Source organism: Grus americana, chromosome 2 (genome assembly GCF_028858705.1).
Source record: "Grus americana isolate bGruAme1 chromosome 2, bGruAme1.mat, whole genome shotgun sequence".
Taxonomy (NCBI): Eukaryota; Metazoa; Chordata; class Aves; order Gruiformes; family Gruidae; genus Grus; species Grus americana.
In genome coordinates, this window is record NC_072853.1 from 161,508,062 (window position 1) to 161,535,568 (window position 27,507).

Genomic DNA, 27,507 nt, shown 5'->3' on the forward strand with positions numbered 1-27,507 from the left:
CCTAAAAATTTCCCACCTTCCTCTCACTCAATGAACTAATTGACTACATAAGTTAACGTAGAAATGCCTATGCCTGCATGTGCTTTGCTTTTCAGATTTTTTTTGTTGCTTGCTTTTTTCTTTTTTTCTTTTTTCTTTTTTCTTTTTTTTTATGTTGCGAAGTTTTATACATCTATTTTCTCACCTACCGTATCCTAGGGGGCTTGGAGTACCAATAATACAGTCAGCCCACCTTCCTGGTCCCCAGACATTTCAGAAGGTCGGGACATTTTTAAATCCAGACAGCTTCCTGGCAGTGCCATTTGGAGCATCAAAGTGGTAAATAATTTGAATTTATTTTCATGTATCCGTTGCTATCTTTCTGCTGTAGAGACTAGTGATGAAATTCTGTATCTCACAAGCGAATTAATCTTCCATTCTATTACTGTTTAAGGCCTTTAAAAATTACTGAAACTCTGGAGCTTTCAGGTTAAAAAAAGTATGCTTTCCAGAGTATACAGTATGATGGCATTGCCCTGATATTCAATGGCAAAGAATAGCTTGTATTACCAATTTTTTGTGTGTGTTTAGTACTTCACTTTTTGTGGCTGGCTTTATGTAACTGTCAAAATAAATTACCTGAGAAGGAAAATGTCCTTAAGACTGGCAGTAAGGTAAACCAGGCACAGAAAGGAGCAGAGATCTGAATTTGTTGCTGTGGAGAAGTCTTGCAGAGTGGATTCAAAGTGACAGTGGTTTTAGCTTATGGAGGAATAAATAACAACTTTCCTACCTGATTAGATGGACCAAAGCTTGTATCCACAGTGACATTTACCATTAAAAACACCTGAAGAAACTAAGTGGAGTTATTATTTTTAAATAAAGGCAAAAAAGCTAAATGATGAAACTGACAAACAGCTGTAGCTTCCCATCTCACTTTAACTCTCATGCTAATTTTATTTTAATTTGACATTAGCTTAGCTTTTGCTGCTTCAAGCATTAATTTTCGGCTTAATATTCAGCATTAACATTGATACCAGTATGTGCTTATTCCTGTTACTAGTTGTGTGAAAATAACAGTACTGATACCTGGTCTGAAACAGACAAATTAAGAAACACGCCAGAAGAGTTCCATGTCTTTAAAAAAAAAAAAGATGCTTGTATGTCCTGTGTGTGCATATGTATTAACTCCATATATATATGTAAGGACAACTTTTTAACATTTTTCGTTTCACCTTAATACATATAAATACTTGAGCCATCAGTAGCATCCTTCCTTTCACTTCCTAAAATAGTGTGTATTATGTTACCTCATTGTGTAAGAGTAAGTCAGTTTAATTTCTCTTTCTATTAATAGATGGATGCTAATACAATTTTAACATTGGGATGCTTGGATTCTCCCTTCAATTACGACCATAAATTTCTATATCTTCTTTAAAACAGGAGTTGGCATATTTGAAAAATACTGTTGGTTATATTGAATCTGTAGTGCTGCTTTCCATCCAGGGAAATCCTGTCTCCATCAGCAGAGATTGTTATGTCTGTTGGCGACACCATCCCCAAGGAGCTTTGTGGTTCCGTCAACATTGTTTTATTGAGTAAATGTTTTGCCTTGGTATTAAAAGTAGTTTTCAGCAAAAGTTTGGATACAGACACCTTATCTAGATATTCAGTGGATGGAGTTGGGCTGTATTAGGAGCTGAAATTGTTCACAAATTTGAAATGCAATAAATAATCTCATTGCTCGTTTCATAGTAGGAAAGGTGCTTATTTGAGTATATACCGTAATTTTCGTCATTTGTACAGATCAGAGGCTCTGAAACATGTTGTGAAGGTGTCTGACATACCAGCCAGAACTCACGGACATTGTCAATATGTTCTATTTCTCTGTGGAAAAATATTAACGAGGATAGGGATCCTCTCTGTGTTTAGTTCAATTTGAAAAAAAAAAAATTATGACATTCAGATTAAATCATAATATTAATATCAGTTATTTATTATTAAAAACATACTTGCTTTTCCACAGTTATTTGTAGTTTAACATACTGTGAATACTCCAGAGCACAAAACACTGCAACTATATCTGCATCTAAAATAAGGAAGAGGAGAAAAGCAGCTGTCTAAAAATAAGTGGATATTTTGTAAGAAAAACATCGTATTATGGGAAGTGTTGATCTGAGTGCCATTGATATAATCACTATGAAAAGCTCTCTCTGTATCTGCTGAATTAAGAGAGTTTGGAGCCAGCTCCTGCTTCGCTTTGAGAGCAGGATTGAGTCCTAATAAATTCCAGTGTTTGCTTGATTATTCGTAGCGTAAGAAAAGCATCTATGATTGCAAGTAATCAAGTGTCCAGACCATATTAAGAAGTCCCATGACTGACTGAGCTGACTGTTTAAAAAGAAAAGAAAAATGAATCATGGAATAGAGGATATTTATTTTGGATACTTTGCATCTGGGGGAAAAAGAAAAATACATTTCCGTATTTCCAGTTATTTCTGAGCAGAAAATAAACATTTCTGGTTTTGGATGCTTTCTCACTGGTGATAAAGGTGATCATATTATGTCATGTAAGTAGTTAAAGGTATTCAGACTGACTTCATAACTATGGCCTAGTGTGCTCATATTCACTGGAAATCATAGGGTGGTTTTTTACTTATGTTTTTCCCTGGATGCATTGAACAAGTTTGAATCCCATATAACAAAAGAACTTCAGGTTGCATTTAAATTGTTATCTTGTATTGAATAGGGCCGTGGATCAGGATTCCCAGGGAAGCGGAGGCCACGTGGTGCAGGTCTTTCAGGAAGAGGTGGCAGAGGTAGATCAAAACTGAAAAATGGCGTTGGGACTGTAGTCATTCCAGGGGTAAGAACATTTATTTTTAAGTCACATTGCAGTCTGTTAATATAACATAATTTTATTCATCTGTAATTCTTGTATTAAAATACTGGGTAAAACCAAAGAGTGCTAAAACGCAAACGTATTTGACAAAGCCTGGCTATTACTAAGTGTTTATGATGAAGAACTAGAGCACAGTAGCTTAATGGACCTGAAGCAATTTTATGCTGCTCTTGCCACTTAACGGGACAACTGTTGGGAGTCTTAGCATACTCCTTCTATTTCCTCGGGTGGAAAACATGCTGAGTAAGGGCAGCGTTCACTGGAACAACACAAAAAGGGAGAGCAAGGCTTGTGTGTAAGAACGTAACAGCAGCCATAGCAGATCAGACCAGAGGACCAAAACCAGATGCTGGAGGAAGAGTGCAGAAACAGAAGAGGCTTAGAGAAGGACACATGTGAACAGTTTGTGGCTCAGGGACTTGCTGAACAGGAGGTGGTGTCTTTGTCTTGGGCAGCCTGTGTTGGAGCTTTCTTTCATGAATTTCATAGAACCATAGAATGGTTTGGGTGGGAAGGGACCTTAAAGATCATCTAGTTCCAACCCCCATGTCTATTCACTTTTAAAAACTTTGGAAACCATGTTAACTTCTTTTAGTTTTACAACTCATCAGCCTGTTGTTGTAAAGTGCTGCCTGCTGGTTTCATTGCCAGCTCCTTACTGCTCTTAGAGAAGAGGCAGTGCAGAGCTTTTTTGTCTTCTCCTCTTCCATCCATACCACTCAGTTTCTATAGATCTCCATCATTTCTCCTCCTTTTGCTTCCACTCTTTCCTGGCTAGTCTGGAGAATCCCAATATTTTGAGTTGTTCCTTGTATGGAAGCTATTCCATGTTTTTGATCATCCTTGTCGTTTGTTTTGTCATGTTCACGTTTTTTACTTTTTGGACTTTCATATGCCTTTTTATAGCCCAGCACTCAGCTTTATGGAGTTCTTGTGCAATTCTTCACGGTTGTCTTTCATTTTTTATTACTCTGAATATCTTAATACTGTTGGCAAGCTGTATCACCTTGCTCCTCGCTTGATTTTTCAGATTGCATGTGAGTGTGTTGAACACCACAGCCTGCTAGCAGACATCCCTCTCAGATTTCCACTAATGCTGTTCACCCACATGGAAAACTGATAATTATTCTACTCTTTATTTCATGTCTTGTGTCAATATAAGGACCATTCTATGTCAGTTTACCTTTTTTTAAGGAGCATTGGTGAAGGGCTTTGCCAGAAGAATTTGGTAACAAAGTAAGTTACATCAGTCAGGTTTCCCTGTCCCCAGGCTTGCTGACTCCTTCAGAGACCTCTGATAGATCCTGATTTACCATAATTAAAGCTTCCTTGACTCTTTAACAAAATACAGTATGTATCAATGTGGCTGCAAGTTCTCTGTTAGGATCAAATGTCAGATATTCTGTAGGATGGTATGCAGCTTCTTCCTAGAAACCTTTGAGAAAATGGTAGTTACATTTGCCATCTGCCGCTCCTGCAGCACTGAAGTGATTCTAAGCAAGTCATTGCTCGCTGCAATTGATAGTTATTTCATACTTGAAGTTCTTTTGAAGCTCTTAAATCTCACACAGTCCTGGTCTGCTCCTCGTAAGAAGAAGGATTTTGGTATGAAAAACTGTTGGAAATTTGGACTGCAAAAAATTCATAGGTTTTTTCCTGCTATGGACTTGGCTTCTTTGAACATTCCTTTTAAAGTCTGATTATCAATCAGCCCTGCAGATTTTGAGAGACATCCTGTTCCTCATGTTCAAAGAAGGACTTACTCATTTTTATGTCTTTATGAAGTAATTCCTCAGACTCTCTTTTTTGTGTTCTTGCATACAATCTGTTGGAGTTTATACAGCATTGTGCCACTTTTTGCTGCCTATATAATAAAATCTTGGAATACGCTGGTATTTATGATCTGAGAAAGGAACAAACGTCTCTATCATTGTTCCCTTTTAAAGCTTTGGATGGTCAAAATTCGTAAGCAAATATGTAATTTTAAACATATAGGATGAATTCCACTCAAGCTAGTCAGGCATTGAAGGCATTCACATAATAATTCAGTCAGGAAAGGCATGGAGCTGTTGGAGCAAGTCCAGAGGAGGCCACGAAGATGATCCGAGGGCTGGAGCACCTCTCCTATGATGACAGGCTGAGAGAGTTGGGGTTGTTCAGCCTGGAGAAGAGAGGGCTCCAAGGAGACCTTACAGCAGCCTGCCAGTACCTAAAGGGACCTGCAGGAAAGATGGGGTCTGTAGTGATAGTACAAGGAGTAGTGGTGTTAAACTGAAAGAGGGTAGATTTAAGCTGGACATAAGGAAGAAATTTTTTACTTATGAGGGTGATGAAACACTAGAACAGGTTGCCCAGAGAGGTGGTAGATGCCCCATCCCTGGAAGCATTCAAGGTCGGGTTGGATGGGGCTCTGAGCAACCTGATCTAGTTGAAGATGTCCCTGCTCACTGCAGGGGGGTTGGACTAGATGGTCTTTAGAGATCCTTTCCAACCCATAATATTCTATAATTCTGTTGCAGAGCACAAATTTATACTTCAAGAGAAGCTGGGTTTTATAGAACAAACTCTTAAAAATTTTTGTAACTGAACAGAGGATAATGAGTTAGGTAAATTGCTATAAATACAAAATGGACATTGCTCTCCACAATTTCCTATAGAAATTTGATCCTGTGACTTGTCAAATAAATGGCAGCTTCAGAGTTCTAGAGCGGAGATGTGGTTGTCTCGTGATAGAGTAGATTAAGGCAGCAGTACCAAGAGACCAGCCTTTTGCCAGATAAATGTTTGAATTGGGAGTATTTTCAGCCCCTTTGCACAAACTGAGTCTTACTTAGCATGGGATCATGACCAGTGGACAACTACGCAAGTTGGAAATATCTTGGTATGTCTTGGGAAGAAGGTGGCTACAGGTTAACCCAAGCTGAGTCATGGCTGGCATTAAGCAAGCATTAAAATTGAAGTGATTCAGTTCTTCAAATTCTGCTCTTTTGTCTATGCAAGCAATTCCAAGAACTTTGTGGAACCTGTGGAAATACACGCAAGGGAAAAGCTCTCCCTGAACATAACAAGACATGTTTTGGGTGTTTTTTGGTTAATTAATTAAGTTATAGCTGCAGTGCTTTCAACCATGCAGTAATTAAAACATATTACCAATATACTCCCTTTTTAGCTGTTTCTCAGTAAACACTGATTTTGAGCAACAGTGTATCAGAAGGGTTTCTGTAGCTGTTGTAATGGTATTTACATTTGTCTCTAGAGTGATGTTTGGATTTGTAAAATACTGAAATTATTATTTAAACAAAACTTATCTGTATAAGACTTAAAATGTATTTAAATTAATCCACATTTATAAAATTAAAACAGCTGGTAAAACAAAGTTACATTTCTCTATCATGCATTTATTCTTTTATATAGAACTTACCTTCCAAACTTCCATGGCTGCTACTGATTCAGAGAGTAAATAGTTAGGCCTTTTAATTTAAATTCATGGATAGCAAATTCAACATAGCAAGATTTGAATGAAAGTCAGAACACAGTTGAAGTCTTTTTTTCTTCTTTTGCTTCCTGGGAAGCTGTGTGTATTTCTGTACTCTTAATTATAAAGGGCAGGTCAGTGTAACAATCTCTTGATCAGGAGAACAACTGTCTGCAGTAACAGCTTATGGGCTGAGATCAAAACAGCCGTTTCAAGTTTAATGCCAGTTTTTACGGACAAGATAGATAAGCCTCATAAAGAAACTGCTTACAGAGAGTATCTTAACTATTGAAACTTTAGAACTCTTCCTTATTCCTCTAACATACTTGGAACATTAGCTAAAACCACATTTTAGGCAATATGGGACAAATTACATTTCTGCAATTGCTCTTTGAATTAATACTCAGAAGTATGTTGCTGCAATGAAGTCTGCAATGAGAATGACTTCAGTGTTTGTATGTAGGGAACAGAGCAGACTGGTCACAGTATGACAATTTCTGCCTAGTGATTTTTATTTTTCTTTCTTAGACTACCTCTTTCCTTCCATTTCCATTGTAAAGTGCCATGGGGTAATGTGTAAGGTTGAACAAAGGAGAGGAGGAGAATGTGTCTGTAAAACTGAAATAGTGATGATGCTTGTACCGATGTGAAAATGTAAATTAATATAGTAATTTCTGATGAAGGTAGCTTTTTATGAAAGTTCAAACTGTATGAATAAATATTTGCAAAGCTTGTATTCTCTGGTACTATTAAAAACGAACAAACATTAGAAAATAAGTTTCATCTTGTCTCATCTCGTAGAAAATGTGATGCGCTTGCTATTTATGTGGTGTGGTTTTTTAACAGGTCACAACTATGGATATTTCATCTAACAAAGATGAGGAGGAAAACTCTATGCATAATACAGTTGTCCTCTTCTCTAACAGCGACAAGTTCACTCTCCATCAGGTGAGGATAATAGTTCCTGTGTGTTCATTTTGTTTCTCTGCTTCTAATTAGAAAAAAAGTAAATGAATGTCCTTTCTAGGAGTTAAATTATATAGTAAGCTAGTTGGATTTTACAGTTCCATGTTTTCAGAATTCAGTGCCTGGCACGTGTTGAAAATCTGCTGTTTTCTATCATTTCAGGATATGTGCGTAGTGTGTGGGAGTTTTGGCCAAGGTGCTGAGGGCAGATTGCTTGCCTGTTCTCAGTGTGGACAGTGTTACCATCCATACTGTGTCAGTATTAAGGTGAGTGTTTTTGTTACATTAAAAAATGACTTGATTACACTTTTTTCTTACTGTATTTTAATAGCACTATGCTGCCTTTGGTTTTGTGGTAATTAGGGGAGTCATTAACTTGTTAGATATTTATCAGCTAATGTGACCATTATTTGTATGCGACTTGTGAAAGACTTTAATTAAATGTCATTTTATAGTATGCATTGCCTCAAGAGAAATTAACCTTTTTGTAATTTCACAACTATAAATAGCACTGATTATCCAGCAGTTGGTTAAAATAACACTTTGAGATATAAGCTTAAAACCTAAATACAAGCAGAATTAAAAACAAAGAAAAAATTATACTGCATCTTCATTTACTGGGGGTATAAGGTTTAGTTGATTCAATTTGTCTGTTGGCTGTCAGAATTGACAGCAGTTGGAGTGTTTAATTAATACATTTTACATTCATTAGTCTAGGAGAGAATGTGTGAAAATTAAATTTGAATGGTATGAGATGACTTAGCAAGCACATAATAAGCTATTGACTGCAATATACTCACCATACACTTTATTATATATAAGTACATCTATGTAAAAGTAGGATTTTTTTTAAACATGTCACAAAACTTTATCTTGAATGTACTTTTCTAAATGCCATATGCATATTTAATGCAACTGTAATTTGGCTTTGCATTTATATACTACTCTTACATTATGTATTAATTACAATAAATTAGTTGTTTGCTTCATATGACTAGAAGCCCAGCACTGATTATTGCAGATCATTTGGGAAAGATAGAGGATTTGTAGTGACCTGAGTCCTGGCTTTACTGCCTCGCAGAAAAAAAAGCAGCTGTTGTTCTCCTCCTTCTTCCCTGCAGAACCAGCTACTCCTATAAGGAGTAAACTGGCCTACATGTAGACCCATGTAGACTACATGTATACATGTAGTATATATTCTCTGGTCTGCTGGTTTATCTGAAGAAATTCTATGCTGGAACGGTATCAGCTGTTAGTAATTGTAGTTCCTTTCTGTTTAATCCATCCCCATTTATTGAAGCAGAAAGTCTAATTGATAAACAGATACTTGTGATGTGGGTAGTGTGCACAAAAGAGCATCCTGTGCTCTGCTAGGCAGACTTTAATTTATACAACGACTGCACTTCATAGAGCAGTTGTCAAATAATTTTCACCTTGCCATTTGCAGATTACAAAAGTGGTACTTAGCAAAGGTTGGAGGTGCCTGGAGTGCACGGTGTGTGAAGCCTGTGGTAAAGCGACAGATCCAGGAAGACTGCTTCTCTGCGATGACTGCGACATCAGCTACCACACGTACTGCTTAGATCCGCCCCTGCAGACGGTTCCAAAGGGAGGCTGGAAGTGCAAATGGTGTGTTTGGTTCTGGGGTCAGAAATATTGTCTACTGGCCTCTTTTGTTTCTTTTGGTCACTTCATATTTGCAGTGGCAATTGAACTGTAATAATGTTTTAATTGTATTTGTCAGGTGTATTAAACAAAGGAAACAAAATACTTTTGAATTGTTTCATTCAATTGTCAATTTAGTAGGGAAACTGTTACCTCTTCTTAATACCATTTCTTCATGCCAAAACCCAAGGAAGTAGAGATGGACAAAATTTTTGTTTTGAAACTCTTGGCAAAAAAAAAAAATAATCCAATTTACGTTCGTTGGAAGATTCGTTCCAACGTTCAGTTGGAAAAATGAATGGCTGCTTCACCAAATTGTTTTCAAAGTAAAACCCTCTGAAAACCATTCGTGTTATTTGGTTGAAACACAAACAGAATGGACCTCTCACGTGGCTAAGTCTCCGTATCTCAAAGTGAATGGCAACTGCAAGCAGGAACTCCTTTGACCTGTTGAGCTGTTACAAACACCCATCTGCCTGTTTTTGCAGATTGAAGGGAATTCTGACTTAGAAACTTTCTTTAAAAAGTGTAAGAACTGTTGGTAATGTTCAAAATCTAAATAATAGCATTTTCATTCAATTAAAACATTGCTTGACCTGAAATGAGTTCCCCCGCCTCCCCAGTGGTTAGCGATCTAAAACATAATTACTCACCCAGTTCTAAGTAGGAGGGTTTTAAAGCCACAAAACAATCTTCCTGTGAACTGAAAGTAATAGATCATTTTGTCTGTTCTGCAGGTGTGTTTGGTGCAGACACTGTGGAGCAACTTCTCCAGGTTTAAGATGTGAATGGCAAAATAATTACACACAGTGTGCTCCCTGCGCAAGTTTGTCTACCTGCCCAATCTGCTATCGCACTTACAGAGATGAAGAACTTATAATTCAGTGTAGACAATGCGATCGGTAAGGATTTCTAATATTTTACAGGTTTTTCCTGTTTAAGACTTATTTTAATTTTTTTCCCCTAATGTAAAACTGTAAAGATGAAAGGAATGGTCTTGTGGTAAAGAGCACTGGATTGAGTCTCAGAAGTCTCTTATTAGTTCATTCCTAGTTGTACCACAGACTTAACTGTATGACCCTGGGCAAATTAATTAATCACTCTGTGCCTCATTTTCCCCCTCTGAAAAAATAAAACTATTTTACCTCACAAGACTATTGTTGTGAGGCTAAATCTAGATTACGTTGTATGAAGTAGTTAAAATGATTGCAATATAGGGAGAAAATTATAATACTAAGACATATTTGCTTCCGGGACATTGTTTTATAGAGATTTCCTTCCTGTGAAGGGAAATAGATACTCTGATGCTGTATATACAGTATTTAACACACACCACCTTAGGGGAATGCTATATACGGAGAGCCTGATTCATCATTTGTCCCTAAAAGAATTTAAACTAACCAAGTATTTCACATTAACTTGGACCATATACTGATATTTGGGTCTCCTAAAACACCACATATTTCCTTTAAATTGTATTTTTTCCCCCACTTAATTTCTAGATGGATGCATGCAATCTGTCAGAACTTAAACACAGAGGAGGAAGTGGAAAACATAGCTGATATGGGTTTTGACTGTACCATTTGTAGGCCATACATACCACCAACAAACGGTAAGAAGACAATTGAAACCAATGGCAGGATTGCGCACTGCAATAAATAGGTTTGGGAATGTGTTATGGTTCTTTTCTCTGGTGGAGATTTGGCTCGTGACGGCAGCAAGACTTGTGTTTATTTTAAGGCCTTTCTGGAAGTGTCCTCAGCTTTTTCACACCCTTCTAGTGATTGGCTGCAAGGCCAAGGAAAACCTAGGAGAGGGAATTCTGGATAGATTTGTTGAAGATGATTTGGGTAAATTACTAAAAGCATTTGGTATTAGAAAGGTTGTTGTCAAGTGGAAGGAAGAAAGCCCAGTTCTCTAAAGTTATTAACTGCAGAAGAACCTGAAAATCAATTCCAAGCAGAAAAACTTTCTGTATTTCAACACTTTTGAGGCTGTCTGAAGCAGCAGTAGCTGTAACGACAGTCCATATAAGCATTTTCCCCCTCCTCCCTCATGTTTTATTAATGCTACTCCTTCAGCTCTCCCAGTATTTAAGACCAGCACTTCCCTCCCTAGCTGTGGTCTTTGCAAGAATTCACTGTACTTCTCCTTCGGAGTCACCACTTTCTTTTTAGTTAAAAATGTATAGCTCTTTCTGATGAACTTTTGCTCTTCTCCGTACATGTTACCAGTGAATATATATACCAGCTTCCTCATTAGTATGTACTACACAGTTCTATAGCAGTGGTACTTCAGGAGCTGAGGTCACTGCGGTTTTTGTCTTTAAGCACAGCTGCAGCATCTGGTTCTTTGGGATGGTACTGGTTAATGTTATTGTGAGTGGCCTGTCAGCAATTAAACTGGCCTTTTACATGATTTATGGTCTTGCTACAAGGGTGGGATCCCAGGTCTGTTTTCTCTGCATGTCAGCTCACGGGAGTTTCTGCTTCAGTCTGCTAGGTTAACAGAGCATTGACACCTGTACCCATTTTTAGCCTAGTAATGTGGTAAAGTGTTCACATTAACCCTTTATTGGGCTATCATGAGAGTATGGTAGAAGGAACGTACAAGAACGAAGCGAATGTTTCAAAAAATACTCGTGTCCACCCAGAAGATGTCAGTAAGATTGGCTTTCCTGATCAAGATTGAAGATATCGTGAGGCGTTTGTTCGAGAGGTCTGCCAGGAAGAGTTCAATAGAGCATCTAATGTCCTTTTACCCTGTCATGTCGTCGTAACAGCGTGGCAGTAATTGTAGCTTAGTGACATGACCTTGGAAGTTTATATACTCCCTTGTCAGCTACACATGGTTGTGGAACACTACCAAGTATCCCACTTTTACCACTATTAGAAGTAAGAATGACTTATGCTTATGTATTTCTGCAAGCCACTTAATTTTTGACATCTGCTTTCACAGATGCAAAAAGACAGTGCTTTTATAAGTGGGAAAACCAAGAAACTTGTTTTTGTTTATTTTGATAATAAGTTTTGGGCACTTAAACCAAAAAGGTGTAAGTGAGAATACTGCCTTTTCCTTTCTCTTTGGAGGTGGCAGAGCTACCTTTTAGAGATAATTAAAGCCCATAATATGTGAGACGGAACGACTTCATAAGATGGTGTCAGAGATGTTTCACTTCCAGGCGTAAGCTGGCCCCGGAGTTAGTCCTTCCTGCACACCTTTGTGAAGTTGTGCTGTGTAGATTTGTCTTCCAAGGAATTGGAACCAGTCCCGCAAGACCTGTTAGGGAGTTCCCAAGCTTTCTTTGCAGGTTTCTTTTCACCTTTTTTTATAAGACAAGTTTCTCTGCTTATTCTTTCATGTTTTGACTCAGTATATATAATACCTCTTTAACGTGCGTACATTTGCACAGTTGCATGTCTGAATATGTCATTTGATGCATGTTCATAGAAATGCTTGCATGTACTTTTATATGAAATGTCTTTCATTAATTCTTTTACAACTCCTTTGAAAATTTTCTATAATTTTTTTGTTTCAAGGTGAGAACAAATAGCATTTGATAAACTTAGAGAAACAAAAGTTAATGGTAGAAAGCTTCTTAAAATGTACCGTATTGTGGGTTTCTCACTGGGATGGTTCTTGCTCTTTCTATTTGATGTATCACAGAGGATATTAATGTGTTGCAAGTACTATTACAAGCTTTTTAGCTGCTCTCTTTGTAGAAGCAGCAAGAGCCCCTCAACTTAGTAAATTACCAATACATTGCAGCTTTACTGTGGGTAAAGAGTAAATACTTCTAGTATGTAGGTATTGGGAAAGAACTTCTATTTTTCTCACTTCAGAAAATGGAAATGTTTAAATTTGTAAGAGCTCTTCCCTATCTCATCTTAAGAAGATCAGATGCATATCTGATAATCTTACAAAGTCATCTTCTTCAGGAAAAGGAAAATAAAAGATAATTTTTTTTTTCTTCTTGAACATACATAAATATCAAAAGCCAGAATGTGGTAAGATTTGCTCCACAGTAGTATACCATAAACCTTCATCACTAGATTCTTTTGAAATTTCTGATCCGTGTTTCATCAGATTCCTTTTAGTATGGTCTCAAGTTATAACATATGTCCCCCAACATATTGTGCCTTGTAGAATTTTTTTTCTAATTTGGATTGCTTGAATATTATCGTGACTGGGTACTAGCAGCTGCTCTAGGTAGCAGCAGCTTTTCCTCTGTGCTGTAATTCCTGCACGTTCAGGACAGATGCGTGCATCTCTCATCTACCTTCACTCCTAGACAAGCAATTCTCGACCATCCACCCATCCCTTCTGCCTTTCTGTCGTTTACCCTTGTATGTCATATGTCCCATCTGCAAATTTCATCCTTTCCTCACTTACTCCCATCCTCTCTCCATCCACATCCAGCTTCCTCCTCCCTTGGTGCTGTTTCTCTTTCTCTGCAGGAGGCAAAGGGACCAGCTCTGCCTGGTTTTCTCAGCTAGTTACAGCTGATGTGGTGAGAGCTTGTGCCTGTGGGTCTGTATTCCTCCTGTGGCTCAAGTAAGCCTGCCCACAGAGGCAGCGAGGAGTTCGTATCACTTACTAATTCAGAGATGCTCAGTGCTGCCAGTGATAGGCATATTATGGCTAGGAGCCTCTGTTGTACAATTTTCATGAAACTGACATAAATTTGTCTTCATTCTGAAACTTAATTGTGCCCAGCAACAGGACAAGGGGCAGTGGGCAAAAACTGGAACACAGGAAGTTCCATCTGAACATGAGAAAAAAGTTCACACTGAGGGTGACCGGGCACTGGAACAGGCTGCCCAGAGAGGTTGTGGAGTCTCCTCCTCTGGAGATATTCAAAACCTGCCTGGACACGAGCCTGTGCAACCTGCTGTAGGTGATCCTGCTCTAGCAGGGTGGGTTGGACTAGATGATCTCTAGAGGTCCCTCCCAACCTCTACTAATCTGTGAATCTGTAATTCTACGTACTTTACAAATACAGGATAAAAAAGCAACACAATACTACATGTTAAAAAAAATCAACTTTAGAATTTTTTATTATTTGGCACATTTATTATGGCAACTCTTACTTTTTTTGTAAGCTACTGTATTGCCAGAGCAATCTCTGGGTCATGCACGTGGTTATGCAGGCATCCAGTAGTGCTCTGTTAGAGTGGTGTTTCTACATAAACCATTTTCCTCTGTCCCTTATGCTGATTTCATTTCTTCCTAGTATTGTGCTTTTCTATTACAGCCTTACAAATGGCAGTCTCCTTTCTTTGGAAACAGTGATTCTTCTCATCATATTGTATTCTGTGCAATTACTTGTTTTCAACTGAAGCGACTAAATGCTGGACAACATTCAACATGTTTAAACCTCTTTGCAAATACACATAATAATTTTGGTTAAACTTCAGCTTAGTGCCTCAGAAAGCACCTTTTTGTTAATTTTTTTTTCCCCTTGAACAGTCTTTCTCTAACAGTATTCTGTTCCTCTGTTATCCATTTTATTGGTTTGAATCCTTAATCTGCACTCTAATTAGGTCCTTTTCTTCAAGTCTGTTTGATACTGTCTTCAAACACTGTTCGTGCAGCTTTTGTGAGTTGGTCTCTGGAGGCCTTACCTCTGTCACTATCGGCTTGTTTATTTGACTATTTCAACTCTATCCAGTCTCCAAAGCTAAAATTGTTCTCAATCTGACCTGGACCAGAAGAATACTTCCTGTTGCTTGACTTCTAAATAAGGATTTCAAATTTCCACTCACAGCTGTCTTTCTGAATTTTTTGTTTACCTTAGATTCCAATTCAATAATTGCTATCTCTGTCTCAAAACATCTTGTAAATTATAATGAATTAAATGGACAGATGACATCTTATTCCACTTTGAGTATTTCTTACAATCTGCCTTTTTTTCTGTTTCAGCTCAGTACTTTTGAGTGTCTTCCATCCTGCAGCTTGTCCCATGTTTTTTTGTTTCCCTCTAGCTCAGTCTCTTTCAAAATCTCATGTTCAATTTCTTGTCTTCTTGTCTCTTCCTTCAACTCCTGTGTGTGTCAATTTTCCGGTAATTCTCATAGGCTGCGTTCATTTACTAATTGCATGGAATATTGGTTTTCTATAGGTTATATCATATATTTCAGTTACACTTTACGTAAAACTTTTAAAAGACTGTAGTTTTTGAAGACAGTCACTTTCCTTAAATATTTTTAATATGCTTAGAAAGCATCCTCTAGATTTCATATTCAGTCTTGTATTTAGCAAAGAATTTAAGTGTTACTTGGAAGCTTTTGTGCTTTCCTTAGTCTTGCCCACCCCCATATTGTGTGTGAGATGGTCAGTAGCAGCACGTGTCTGAGAAACACTGAACCTCCCACACGGCCTTTGCCTCAGTGGTCTCATCTTGTGTGGCAGATGTAAAGTAAATACTCCGGATGTTTATCTGAGTCTTAAAGTCACCGGGGATAAGATTTCTAGGCAAAAAAAAAAAAAAAAAAAAAAAGAAAAAAGTGTGGATAAACTTGCCTACATGGTAATGCTAACTGTGCCAAACTAACAGGTTTTCTGATTTTAGTTCTCGATGTTTGTGAGATAGAAGCTTCTAATTTTCACTTTACTTACTCTGTCTACATAATCTCTAAAGTCACTACTAATGTTAAAAGCCTAGTCTGCACGTCACAGGTTAGTGAAGCGTGATTACGGTTATTGTAATTAAGGCAGATGGGAAGAGCATTTGTACCCACAACAACAGTACCCTAGTGTTGTAGGACATTTTGATCAGTATTTGTTCAGTCACACTGTTCCAGCGCTTCCCTGAAGCGCACAAGCTGTAGTTTTTAAATTGAGTTTCTGCTGTTTCATTTATCAATATTCTTATCTTGAATAAGAATTACCCTGTCTAACTTGAACAAGTCATCTGTCATCTGTTCTCAGATATATCAGCCTTATTTTGTTTCTCGTACGTGTTGTATAAGAGACCTGACAGCAGAGACACAGCTGGAATCTTGTGTGCAAAGCCATCGGAGGGTGCCTGCCCCTCCTTGGGGAAACACGGCAGCGGTTGATACCCCATTCACAAAGCCCTCCCATTTTTCACGCATAGGTCAGCAAAACCTGGACATCAGGTCTAGTGTAGAGGTTATTTTCCAATCCAGTAGATGCAGTGTATTCATTTGCACTTGGTCCAGTAGAAGAAGATCATTTACCATTGAGTTCAGTGCTGTTCCAGTGCCATTCTTGGCTCTAGGAAGTTGGAGAACTTCAGTTTGTATCAGGCTTGTTTTGTAGTCACGTCTTCTGTGGCGCTGAAAAGCACTTTATTTGAAAGGTGCTAGTGATTGTTGCCAACAGTATAAATTAGGGAGTTTAATGAAACTGTTTGAAGGAAAATTAATTGATAGTTTCAGTTTAAATCAAGTCACCATTTTTAAAAGTTGAAATGATTTTCCTTATATTTTTCAGTGCCTTCTTTGGACTGTTGTGATTCATCAGTTGGAGCTCAGATTATTTCAAAATCAAAAGAACTAGGTAAAGAATGTAAATGCTTAATTTTTGATCATTTAGCATATTTTAAGGGTATATTTTTACATGAGAAAAAAATTCCTTTTTCTATGATTTTATAACACACAGCATTAACTATCTTTCAGTTACCACAGCATGCTTTTTGTTTTTTTTCTCATTCTCTCTTCTTTCTTCTCTGTTGCCTGCCATACCTGCACTATAATAATTACTTTAAATTATGCTTTGATCCTGCAGACTTAGTTGCCTGCCTTAATATTAGCAGTGATAACACAGTGGGACTGAGTTAAGCATGTACACAAATGTTTACAGACTCAAGCTGTAGGAGGACACAAATTTTTTTGTATCTATCTGGCTTGTGCTAGGAATTTACAGTCTTGACAAGCCTACTCACAAGTCCCTTTTTACAGTGATAGTACCATCATGTTAGGACAGCTTCCATCATGTCAACATTTTTTTCCATTTGATGCCACACAAATGTAGTTCTTGGAGACAGTTCTCCCCTCAAATCTTCAATCTGAAAAGGAGTATGTGTTTTTTTTTTTTTTAAGGCAAACACTCTTTTTTTAGTTCAACTTAAGAAAACAATCATCTGGGAAGAATTGTGTGCGGAACCAGCTGTGTTTTGAGATGTGAGATGTTACATAAGAAAATATGTTTGGTTAAAGGGATCAAATGTTACGATGTTTATGTGTTTTCAAAAACCGTGTCATCAAATCAGTATTTAATTGGCTCCAGAGAGCAGAAGCATCATTGCAACCTCTTCATTATTTGGTAATTCCCTGAAAGTTGCCACTTGCAGGGCCCCAGCACAGATAACGATGCCTTTCTGTGTGGTAAATTAAGGAATGTTAGAGTTTATTGGTAGACTCAATTGTCATGTAGCAGCTTAAGGAGGAAGCAGTCTTGCAGGTCTTGGGAGACTTGGGTTCTACCCACAATTTCCAATTTGATCTTGAGCAGCTCACTTAATACAACTCGGAGTTTGTCCGCCTATAAAATAGGGCTAATAATTTGCCTTAGTTACCAAGAGTTCTGGGAGGCTTAATGTCATTAATAAGATGAAGGTACAGTGCTGTGGGCCAATAAGCATCAGGAACCCAAAATAAGACTTGCATAGTTTTCTGTGGGTGCCAGAGATACAGAAATACCCTGCGAGGCACTAGTTTCCATAATCGAATTGTTCTTTCTAATGAGTCCTTGATGTAAGTTGTTTTGTAGCAATATAATGGATTGTTGCTGGATTTGACATCAGACTCTAAATTATAAAGCTGTAACTGTAATGTATAAGACAGTATCAGAGATCTCTGGTTTATTTATACCAACATCCTCACTCATGAATCAGCTCCATACATGTGGATTATTAACTCTTAAAAGTGCTATTCCTAAAAAAATCGGAGACTTGTAAATTAAAGAGTTTTATATTGCTATTATGATTCATTTAACTTTTATAGACCCACCGAAGACGTACACCCAGGATGGAGTCTGCTTGACAGAATCCGGCATGTCTCAGTTACAGAGCCTAACTGTTACAGTACCAAGAAGAAAACGGACGAAACCAAAGCTTAAACTGAAGATTATAAATCAGAACAGTGTGGCTGTGCTTCAGACACCCCCAGATGCCCAATCAGAACACTCAAGAGATGGGGAGATGGATGACAGTAGAGGTAGCAGTCTGCTTTTGGCATGTCTTGTATCTTGGAGTGTCGCAGTACCTGTGTGTATTGCGGATATCCCTGGGAGTTTTTATTATACTTAAACTAGTATGTTCTGTACAGAATGGTTGATGGAAATTACTTGAGTCATGGCTTCTTGTTGTCCATTTTAGGGATTTTTCTTACTGTTCTGTTTATGGGTCATCCATCCTACAAGAAACTCACCTTTTGAAGGCTGGCAACACTGGAAATACAAGTTGCCTTTTGCTTAATCCTTGGGTTACCTGTGGGAAATACTGTGCACTCGCTGAGTACCAGTGTATTTTGAGGCTCTCAAATTTAGCGCAAATGCTTTTGGAAAGTGATAATGTTGGCTCAGCAAAGCAACGTCTAGCTCACTGTAAAGCTGGTGTTTAAAACAAAGGGGAAAGTGGAGTAAAAAGCTCTTTGCTGAGAGTGTTTCTTTTTTCTGAGGGAAGTAAGGTGGGCTGACCTGCGGGTCTGAGGAGAAAAAAATAATTTCCTTTTATTTCCGTAGACGAACATTTTGTTTGTCCTCATCTCCGAAGTAGAATTCAAGACAGAATTTGAGTTTGGAAGTGTAGTTCAAGTAGATGATGCTGTATGTAGAATCCTACCAAAGGATTTCAGGTTCCAGGATGGGGCATCTGTGTAGTATGGAGGGAGAGGAAGATTGAGGTGGCCTTCAAGGCTGATGAGAGATGAAGGGATCTGGGCTAACACTTGCCTACCCACACATCCCTGTGTATGGGGATGATGTTCCAGTCAATGGTTGAAGCCTTTAGGAGAGCCTTTTCTATTGCAAGTCTAGACATGGAGCAAAGATCCATGCGTCCCAGGGCCAGCATTATTTGTGACTGCAGGTGGGAGATAAGAGTGGGAAAAGTGTGCAGGCACAGCCAGTCTCACTCTTCAAATCCCCGCTCCTCAACAGGAGAAGCAGCAGCCAGCGTGATGCAATACCTTTCTCCTGTCCTCTTTGCTGTGGTCTGATGAGTGTGTTGGTAGAATAGGTGTTAATCCCTGGACTGGGGAAAGGCTTACTTAAATGGCAGGTGTGAAAGTCATGACATTAGTCATGCAACTGTCTGTTAGGAGAGGAACAGGGGAACATAGGCACCCCACCTCACCACAGTCTAAAGTGCTTTCTGTTTAAGCAACATTGCCTTGTTGTTAATCAGATTAAATGTCATAAGAAGCTTTTTTTTTTTTGATACAGAGAGTGTACTTGAGATAACTGGGTAGTTTAACCATCAGTGCAGTTTCAATGTTAACTTGTCGGTATAAGTATTGTTGTTTGATTAGTCTGCTGTTGGCTAGAAGTGTATTTTTTTATAGTAGCTTCCCTTTATTTGTTTATAACCTTTAAAACAGTTAACCAGTTGTTTTTCTTTTATTTCCTTCAGTATTCACAGGGTTTGGTACATTATCCTAGCATTACACTGACTCTTAAATTCCATCTCATACTTTCATGTAGTCCATCAGGTGGGTTGTTGAAAGCAAACAAGCTTTTGATTTTGGTTTTAAGGCATCAAGATAGAGAATTAACCACTTCCCTTGTTCTTTCAGTGGTTAATCATCTTTACTTTTACAAACATGCGCCTACTTTCTATATAACTTTGTCTAACTTCATTATCTGATTGTTGGCTTTTATAAGTATCCCTTTTCAACTAGATAACAAGATACATAAATGTAATAGCAGTGTGTGAAAGGGAGAGCCAGAGTTTCCACAGACTTTAATTTCAGTTTTGATTACTTTTCGTTGCCTATTTGAGTATTAGAGCACATTGATATATGTGACGGGAACAGCACAGCATGTACACAGGAGATTGGCTGGATTCCCTGGAAGTTCTACATGTGCTCTGTAGAGTGGATCAGTGCCTGCTCTCTCAACATCTGAATTTTTTGTATGAGTCTCAGGATGAATAAAGCTGTGCCACAGCTTTGATTGGAGCAACATAGTGTAGTAATTCCAGGCAAACAGGAATAACCCTTACTTTGACTCTGAAGTTCCAGGTGTAAAAGAGGCTGTATCTGAGAAAACTGAGCTCGTGGTAATTTTGTTACCATCTCATCTATAGGCTTTCATCAGGTTCAGCTTTTCATCAGGAGTTCCACATTTTAAAGTCCACTGGAAAGTTCAGCTTGCTTTGGGAGCTTTAGCTTTGGTAGACTTAATGCAGCTCTTCAGCTACTATTTGTAGAGCTGCGCTTTGCAAGTAAGTGGGAAGGACCACTATGGGGTTTAGCATTTGGCATGCTGCTTTGTGTAGCAGGACACATTAGCACTGAAACAGGTTTCTCGTCTGCCAGAAGTGGACACTTGCACCCATGCTCTTAAGGGGAGGAGGGAATTGGCTGTGGTAGTCAGTGGGGCCTGCCCTTGCAGACCACCAGCTTTGTTGGCAGAACTTACAAAAGTCTTCATCGATGGGAAAGTCTGGTCTGTGACCCCGCTTGTGCAAGAGCAAGGGTTGTAGTTCTACCAAAGCAGAAGTCCAGCTCTGTCTGTTACAACAGTACTTCTCCCTCTTACAACTGTGTGTGGTTTTAGACCATATAGAATTATACACCTCAATCCAAAGCAGGGAATTGGAATGCCAATACCTTTACAGAGGCGAGAGTGTATTTAACATGCTTCAAAAGCTTTACAATAAAATGAAGATGTAAGGTCATTATATTGACATTTTGGGGATATCGGAAACAGAATTAACTCACTCTCTCTTCAGTACCAAAGGCTTTTTAATGCCATCATACTTTACATCTCTTTCTACCCTGCTTTCCCACAGAATATAAACTCAAACTCAAAATTACAGTCTTCATCTTCAAGGCTGAGTAATTCCTTTTGGTGGAATTTTTTACTATATAAGTCAAACTCCTCTGCATAGATAAGTTTGCTTTCAGTCAGGCACAGCTTCAAGTCAGGAACCCTCCAAATGAAGAGTTATTATACATTACCTTCCAAGTGTACAGTGCAGTTTTTCAGTCTCTCTGCTCAGTTAAAAAAATCCCTACCAAACAAAACTTAGGAAGACAATAATCAAAACAAAATGTATCTTACGTATTAAATTGTATCCATATTCCTTCATATATGGCTAGAAGTTGCCTAGACACTTAGAAAATGCGATAGCACAGGCTTCTGAAAGGGGCGCCAAAAATTTCTCAGATTCACATATAGTAACAATAACATTTATTCTCTGATTTTGTGTAGCCATCATCTAACAGGAAATGTATGTATATACTGGGCCTTTGTGTATAGATAGGGTGGGTTTCCCAAAAGTGTTCTGAGAGTGTGGGTATCTATCATCCTCTTGAATAATCTGCCATTCTCAATCAGTTTCTCAGAAATCAGGCAGATGTAGAAATTTTGGAAAAATACCTTCTTTCCCTTTTCCAGTTCAAGTTACCGTTGCCTCTTTTCTGCAGAAGGTGATCTTATGGATTGTGATGGAAAATCAGATTCCAGCCCAGAACGGGAAGCTGTGGATGATGATACCAAAGTGGCAGAAGGAGCTGACGGGATTAAAAAAAGGAAGCGAAAACCATATAGACCTGGTAGGAAACAATAATGTATATGATTGTATGTCCCTTGTTTGTTTCAATGCTTTTTTAATGTATAATTAAAAAAATAATTAGGAAATAATATGGAATTCTGAAGTATTTTATTGCTAACTGTTGATTTTTTTTTCCCCTATTCTGTTTAAAGTAATTTTTAATTGTCTTATTGAAATACATTTCCAAAGGTTGCTGCTCAGTAGTATGCCTGTTCTTACTATGCTGTCAATTATTGGTTAGTAGTTCAGATCTATACCTTGTATTGATTCTTAACTTGATAGGAAAATGTATTTATATAATTGATGAAGGCCAGGTTTTGTGTGTCTGTCTGTATGTATATATATCTGGCAATATCTGACCTTCAGAGAACTTTTTGCAGGTATCTTAATTTCTGAAATACTTGATAAAAGTAATTTATTAAATATTTGGAGATGACTTCTGGCAGTGAATTTTAATGAATTCAGTTATTGGATGAATTCATTTATTTTAATTTATTAGTGCAGTCGACTCTTAATCATCTTGACTGTGGATTAGCTGTGTGTCCTGGATGCAGAAACACTTGAGCTGTCTCCAGACAAAAAATCTAGAGGTACCTAAGTGACTCTGTAGGAAGTAGTTCTGATTCATTAGGGCTAAAACTGACCCCGAGATAATAACCTATGCTTAGATACCACCTGGCTTTTTGAAGAGCCCCCGTATCCCACACCTTGGTATGTCTCAGAATCTGTGTTATGAGGTGGTTTTATGTTTCATTATGCAGCCTCCCGCTCCTTAGTGGATAATAAGTTGATTGTGGTCTTTGCAGTCACACATACTTTTTTTGCCAGTCACACCCATCCTGCTTGCTGTAACGGGCCATATCCTCTGATTGTGAAGATAGTAGGGGAGGAGAACAGAGGCAATGAAATGATTGAGGAGGTGCAGGCAAGGAATACAGTGAAGGAAAAAGGAAAGCTGGAGTTACAACATGGTCCAGTTTCTCTTGCTTCTCTCTCAGTAGCTAAACAGATCTTTACCACCTTTCACTCTCGCCATGTCATTTCCCACACTGCTGAGTAAGAGCCTTGTCTAAGCAGGTCATGCCCATGTATTCATTGCCTTCCATCACGGGCCACCCTGGGGAGATGGTGGTACAAAGCCATGTAACAGAGATTTCCTTCTTCTCTACAAGTACCTCAGCAAGCCTTTTATTTCCACTGCTGGGTCCTCAAGAGAGTTTCATTTGCTCAGAGTGGTGCTGGATCATGAGTTGAGCAGCCATCTGTTAGTTTCCTGCAGCTAACAATTTCCCTGAAAAATGAGACAAACCTGAATCTGATGCATGTACATACATACACACCACCTGTAAAGCACTGCAGTCAATCTCTAGTGAAGGATTCTGGAGTTTCAGACAGTATGATGTTGATTAATTATCTTTTTATTTTGTGATACATTCTTCCCAAGTACCATCATTTAGAGTGGTGGGCTCTCTACAACAATTTTGTAGAGGTTTTTTATAATCCTTTCAGGTTCTTTAATAGATTTCATTTGGTAGATGGACTTCTGATTCTAGCAATTCATCAGCTTGCCAAGGGAGGGGAAAGCCAACATCTAAAAGTTGCCAGATTTGGTACTATCAACTTCTTGTGGATGCTTTACAGTCCTAAAATTCTGATCCTTTTTGATAATTACATATATACCCACCGAGACATTAAAATTCAGAAATGTTTTGTAAAACTCTGAATGTAAACTCCACAGGTGTATCAGATTCATTCTTAGACCTCTACAGATGCAGTAATCCCCTTTATCTGCAGAATAATCTTGGCTCTTATTCTTACTATGAAAGATAGTTTTAATCAATATATTGAATTTTTGCTTCCTTGTTAGGTATTGGTGGATTTATGGTACGTCAGAGAAGTCGTACAGGGCAGGGGAAGACTAAAAGATCTCTCTCCAGGAAAGATTCTTCTGGATCTGTTTCTGAGCAGTTGCCTGGCAGAGATGAAGGTAAGTGCAGAAACTGCTTTTAAAATTTTTATTCATGCTTAATACAATAAAAATAACACAACTCATCAACATACAATTCTTTCCAGAGATGTACTACAAAGGAAAAAGGTTTTTTTGTGTTTGTCATGATGGCTTTATTAATTCAATTGAAAATACTCATTCCTACATACTTACAATTTCAACAGAGCCCATGATTTACAAAGAAACTGAAACAATGAATTGCCAGCTATTGTGGGAGATAAATAGTCAGGATTTTAAGGACCACCATGTTGTGTCAGAGCTCTGTTTAGCCTAGCTTTGACCCGTAGAAGAGAGAAAAAAAGTGTAAAATATGAGGCAGGATTAGAGCAATCCTCTTTCTGATAAACCTTCCTTCAGATGTAGTCCTGATCCAGAGGTGTCTTCTGGACCATTGGTTTTAATATTCACCAGTGTTCCATGTTCCACAAATGTGTCTGATATTTTTTATGTATCTTTTTATGCTCTGGAAAATCCTATATTAGAGAGTTCAACGATATGCTATTGTTGCATGAAGAAATAATTCCTTTTCATTTTAAACTGGATATCTGAGAGTTTCATAAGCTACCTTCACTTTTTATGTTATGAAAGATGATTTTTTAAAAAATCATTCCATATTACTTTGTAATACAGAAAGATTTTCTGGACACGTGTCATATTCCTCCATCAGTAGTTGTGTTTTCCAGGGCTGAAGAATCCTACTCCATTTGGTCTCTCTTCTCATAGCAAAGCCATTGTAATGCCTCTGACACTGTAGTACTCAGTAGATTGGACACCTAACAAGTTCAGATTTTGTTAACAGGCCTTTTTCTCTTGCTTGCTATGTGTGATTAGACTAACTTATTTCATCTGCCTGGATTTGTTCACACTAGCTAATCTAGAAAATATTGAGGCATCATTAAGGTGAGATGTGGAATATGTTTAGTTCAGAGCCTGTTTCCTTTAAAGTCAGTAGAAGGAGGCAGCTGCTCTAAAGGTTGGCTGATATCCTCTCAGTTACAAGACTCTGACTCTATTATTCTCTCCTGTCTGTTTAGCTATTGTGTATTTAAACTTTCTAGAGGCAGATTGGTCTCTTGCTATATATTTGTACAGCGTGGTGAAGACTGGATCTTTACTACAGCATCCAGGCAATATTAAAAGCTGATACTTACATGTTGTCCTCGCTTGTATTTGCAGAGCTACTTTATGAAGTCAACAAATGTTTCTTTTATGAGTGCAACCCAGTATTCTAGCTAGGTCCCCTATTCAGATTCAATGCTTGCCTTCTCTTTAATATTAGTGTTATAACTATGTTTTTCTGCTTTGTAAATATTATTTCAGTGTGGTATAGTACATTGTTCCAGGTAGTGCTGGAAATGTTGCTTTGAAGTTTTTCATTTCTATAGGGATCAACTCCTTTATTAAAAAAAAAAAAAAAAAAAGGCTAAGTTAATTCCCCATTCTGGGTAACAGTACAATGCATATTGTTAAAAAGCGGTATTCTTAAACAAGTATTCTTCAGTTTAAAGTTGAGCTTCTTTTTGTCTGCTGAGGCACAATTGCTTGTTAAGAAAAAAAATAACTCAGAAAATCTTTGTATGTTTTAAATCATCATAGCTTGCAGAGAGCCTGCGTCTCGGCTGCCAGTGCTCATCAGCCTTACCAAATTTTTTTGCTACTCACGTCATGTTCCACCCCCTTTCCCTGCAAAAGCTCCCTCTCAAACAATACAGAGGTCACAGTGTTGGGGAGCCTCGTGCTACTCGCTGTCCTCTGAATGTGGTATGAGAGATCACTACAGTACAAAGCACAGCTGATTTGACTATCACAATAATATACTCTCTTAAATAACTTCCCAGGGTCATTAACTTCACATAATTAGCTTTGGCAAGACAGAAGTAGCAGGACTTTAAAAGTTCTGCTTTTACCTGCAGTGTTTTCCCTGGTCTGTTGAAATAAAATACTGAATGACTGATGAGCACTGTGTGCTTTTGTGTTTATTAGAAAAAACATGCCACTTTGGAATATGATAGCTGAATAAATGTGCAATTTTTCTTGAAGGGCTTCTTCATAGATTTCTTTTTCTAGCCTGTTCGTTATTTATATGACAGTCTTTTCTCTCATTTAGGAAAAAAAAGGGGTTTACTTTTAATTTGAGAAAAAATAGTGTATAAAATGAAAGGTGATTAATGTGTAACTTAACATTTATGATTTTGGGGGTACTTCTTCAGTGGAATTATCTTTCAAATATCTGGTTGAATGATGCCTATCATTTCTCTCAAATTACCAAATTCTTAGGTGGCTCAGAGATATGAAAGTTAAAGGTCTGTCTTCAGCCAGTGAGGTACAACAAGGTAGCGACATGACTGGTACCACATACGGTGACATGGGCAGAGCCCAGATGATCAGGTGGCCACGTACAGAATACATCTAGGGTCATATTCAATAAACCCACGCACCCAGATAGGTAGCAAGATATGTTAGGTATGCTGCCACTGTACCTTTCGAGCAAGATACTGAGTATTTTATTTATTTGCACCTGAATGTTACTTTTTAGGTTGGACAGAACAGCTGCCAGACACTCCAGTTGAGGAGTCTACCCCGGCTTCTGAAAGTACTGAGAAAATAAAAAAGCGTTACAGAAAAAAGAAAAATAAACTTGAAGAAACCTTTCCTGCCTACTTGCAGGTAAAGCTATTCGTAAACTTCTTGTGTAATTCCATTTAAAAACCTGATCTTTAGGTGTGTTGATTCATAGTTCATTTAATATTTGTTTTCCGATTCCCAATTTATCATTCAAATGAAATGGGATTTCTGTAAAGAATGTTCATAAGTTTGTACAGAAAGCTGTATATTATGTTAAATCTCCAGTCCTCTGGTGTTACTTCTCAATGTATAGATCTCTGCTTGTTCTGAGAGAGGAAGTGGAGGGGAAAGCCACCTTTCATCTCTAAACTGACACATGACATTTTCAGCATTCAGCTCTGTAGGATGTCTTAGCCTGATCATGCCATTTCCTCAAGATACTAAAATTTTTCTTTTCAGAAGATTATAAAACATGATTTGATAGGGGAAACTAGTTTGGCCACAGTTTGGTGGTTTTATATGCCCTGCATCTCCCTACCACAATAATCTCTGCTTTTCCCCCCCCCCATTAATTCTGTGATGTCCCTAGCAGGTAAGAGGTAGCAGTTGTGGATAATAACCAGGATGTTAATGGTGATTGAGCAACTTACCTACCTTCAACCAGTTTATAAACTGCCTGATTTATGTATATCTCTCACCAAGAACATTATTTGGCTTGCTCTTCTTCTCAGCCACGTTTTTCATGAAAACTGTATTATCTTGTGGATGTTCGCCAAACTTTATGACATAGACTAGATTGGGATTTGAAAGCAAAGAATTGACAGAGAGGCAGAGCAACCTCTGTCTGAAAATAATTTGTATTTCATAAGTGGGGAAGTGAGTTGGAAAGAAAATACTTAAGCAACATTTCCTTTGGATTAAGAAGAAGAAATATTTTTTTCTTAATGCACATTTTTCTTCTGTAAAACATAGAACAATTCTTAGCTTCTTTTTCTTGTTCCTGTAGGAATAAGTGATACTGAAAAATCTATCTGTAGCTTTATTTTTAGCAGCTGTATCCTCAATGAAGATCTTAAAGACTACATGAAAACAACAGAAGTTGTTACATAATGAATAAAAATTGGCTTGAAAATTTGATAGGTTGTTGTCAGATTACTGAGTACTCAGGCTTAGGTGAGTGGTAGCTGTTATATAATATTTTA

The 27,507-nt window shown here is 37.9% G+C and overlaps 1 protein-coding gene across 16 annotated transcripts in view; it reads left to right on the forward strand.

Moving 5' to 3' along the window:
* Positions 1 to 27,507, forward strand: part of KMT2C (lysine methyltransferase 2C) — a 197,350-nt gene that overhangs the window by 123,261 nt on the left and 46,582 nt on the right. For 11 of the 16 annotated variants that reach the window (XM_054816544.1, XM_054816550.1, XM_054816546.1 and 8 more), the window contains exons 15-26: positions 199 to 318; positions 2,729 to 2,845; positions 7,203 to 7,304; positions 7,485 to 7,589; positions 8,770 to 8,951; positions 9,725 to 9,889; positions 10,490 to 10,599; positions 16,446 to 16,511; positions 17,957 to 18,169; positions 21,605 to 21,733; positions 23,600 to 23,719; positions 26,277 to 26,407. In XM_054816544.1, coding sequence (XP_054672519.1) covers positions 199 to 318; positions 2,729 to 2,845; positions 7,203 to 7,304; positions 7,485 to 7,589; positions 8,770 to 8,951; positions 9,725 to 9,889; positions 10,490 to 10,599; positions 16,446 to 16,511; positions 17,957 to 18,169; positions 21,605 to 21,733; positions 23,600 to 23,719; positions 26,277 to 26,407 — 1,560 coding nt within the window. The remainder of the gene's footprint in view (positions 1 to 198; positions 319 to 2,728; positions 2,846 to 7,202; positions 7,305 to 7,484; positions 7,590 to 8,769; positions 8,952 to 9,724; positions 9,890 to 10,489; positions 10,600 to 16,445; positions 16,512 to 17,956; positions 18,170 to 21,604; positions 21,734 to 23,599; positions 23,720 to 26,276; positions 26,408 to 27,507) is intronic. The other 5 variants (XM_054816547.1, XM_054816555.1, XM_054816556.1 and 2 more) reach the window with 5 other exon arrangements.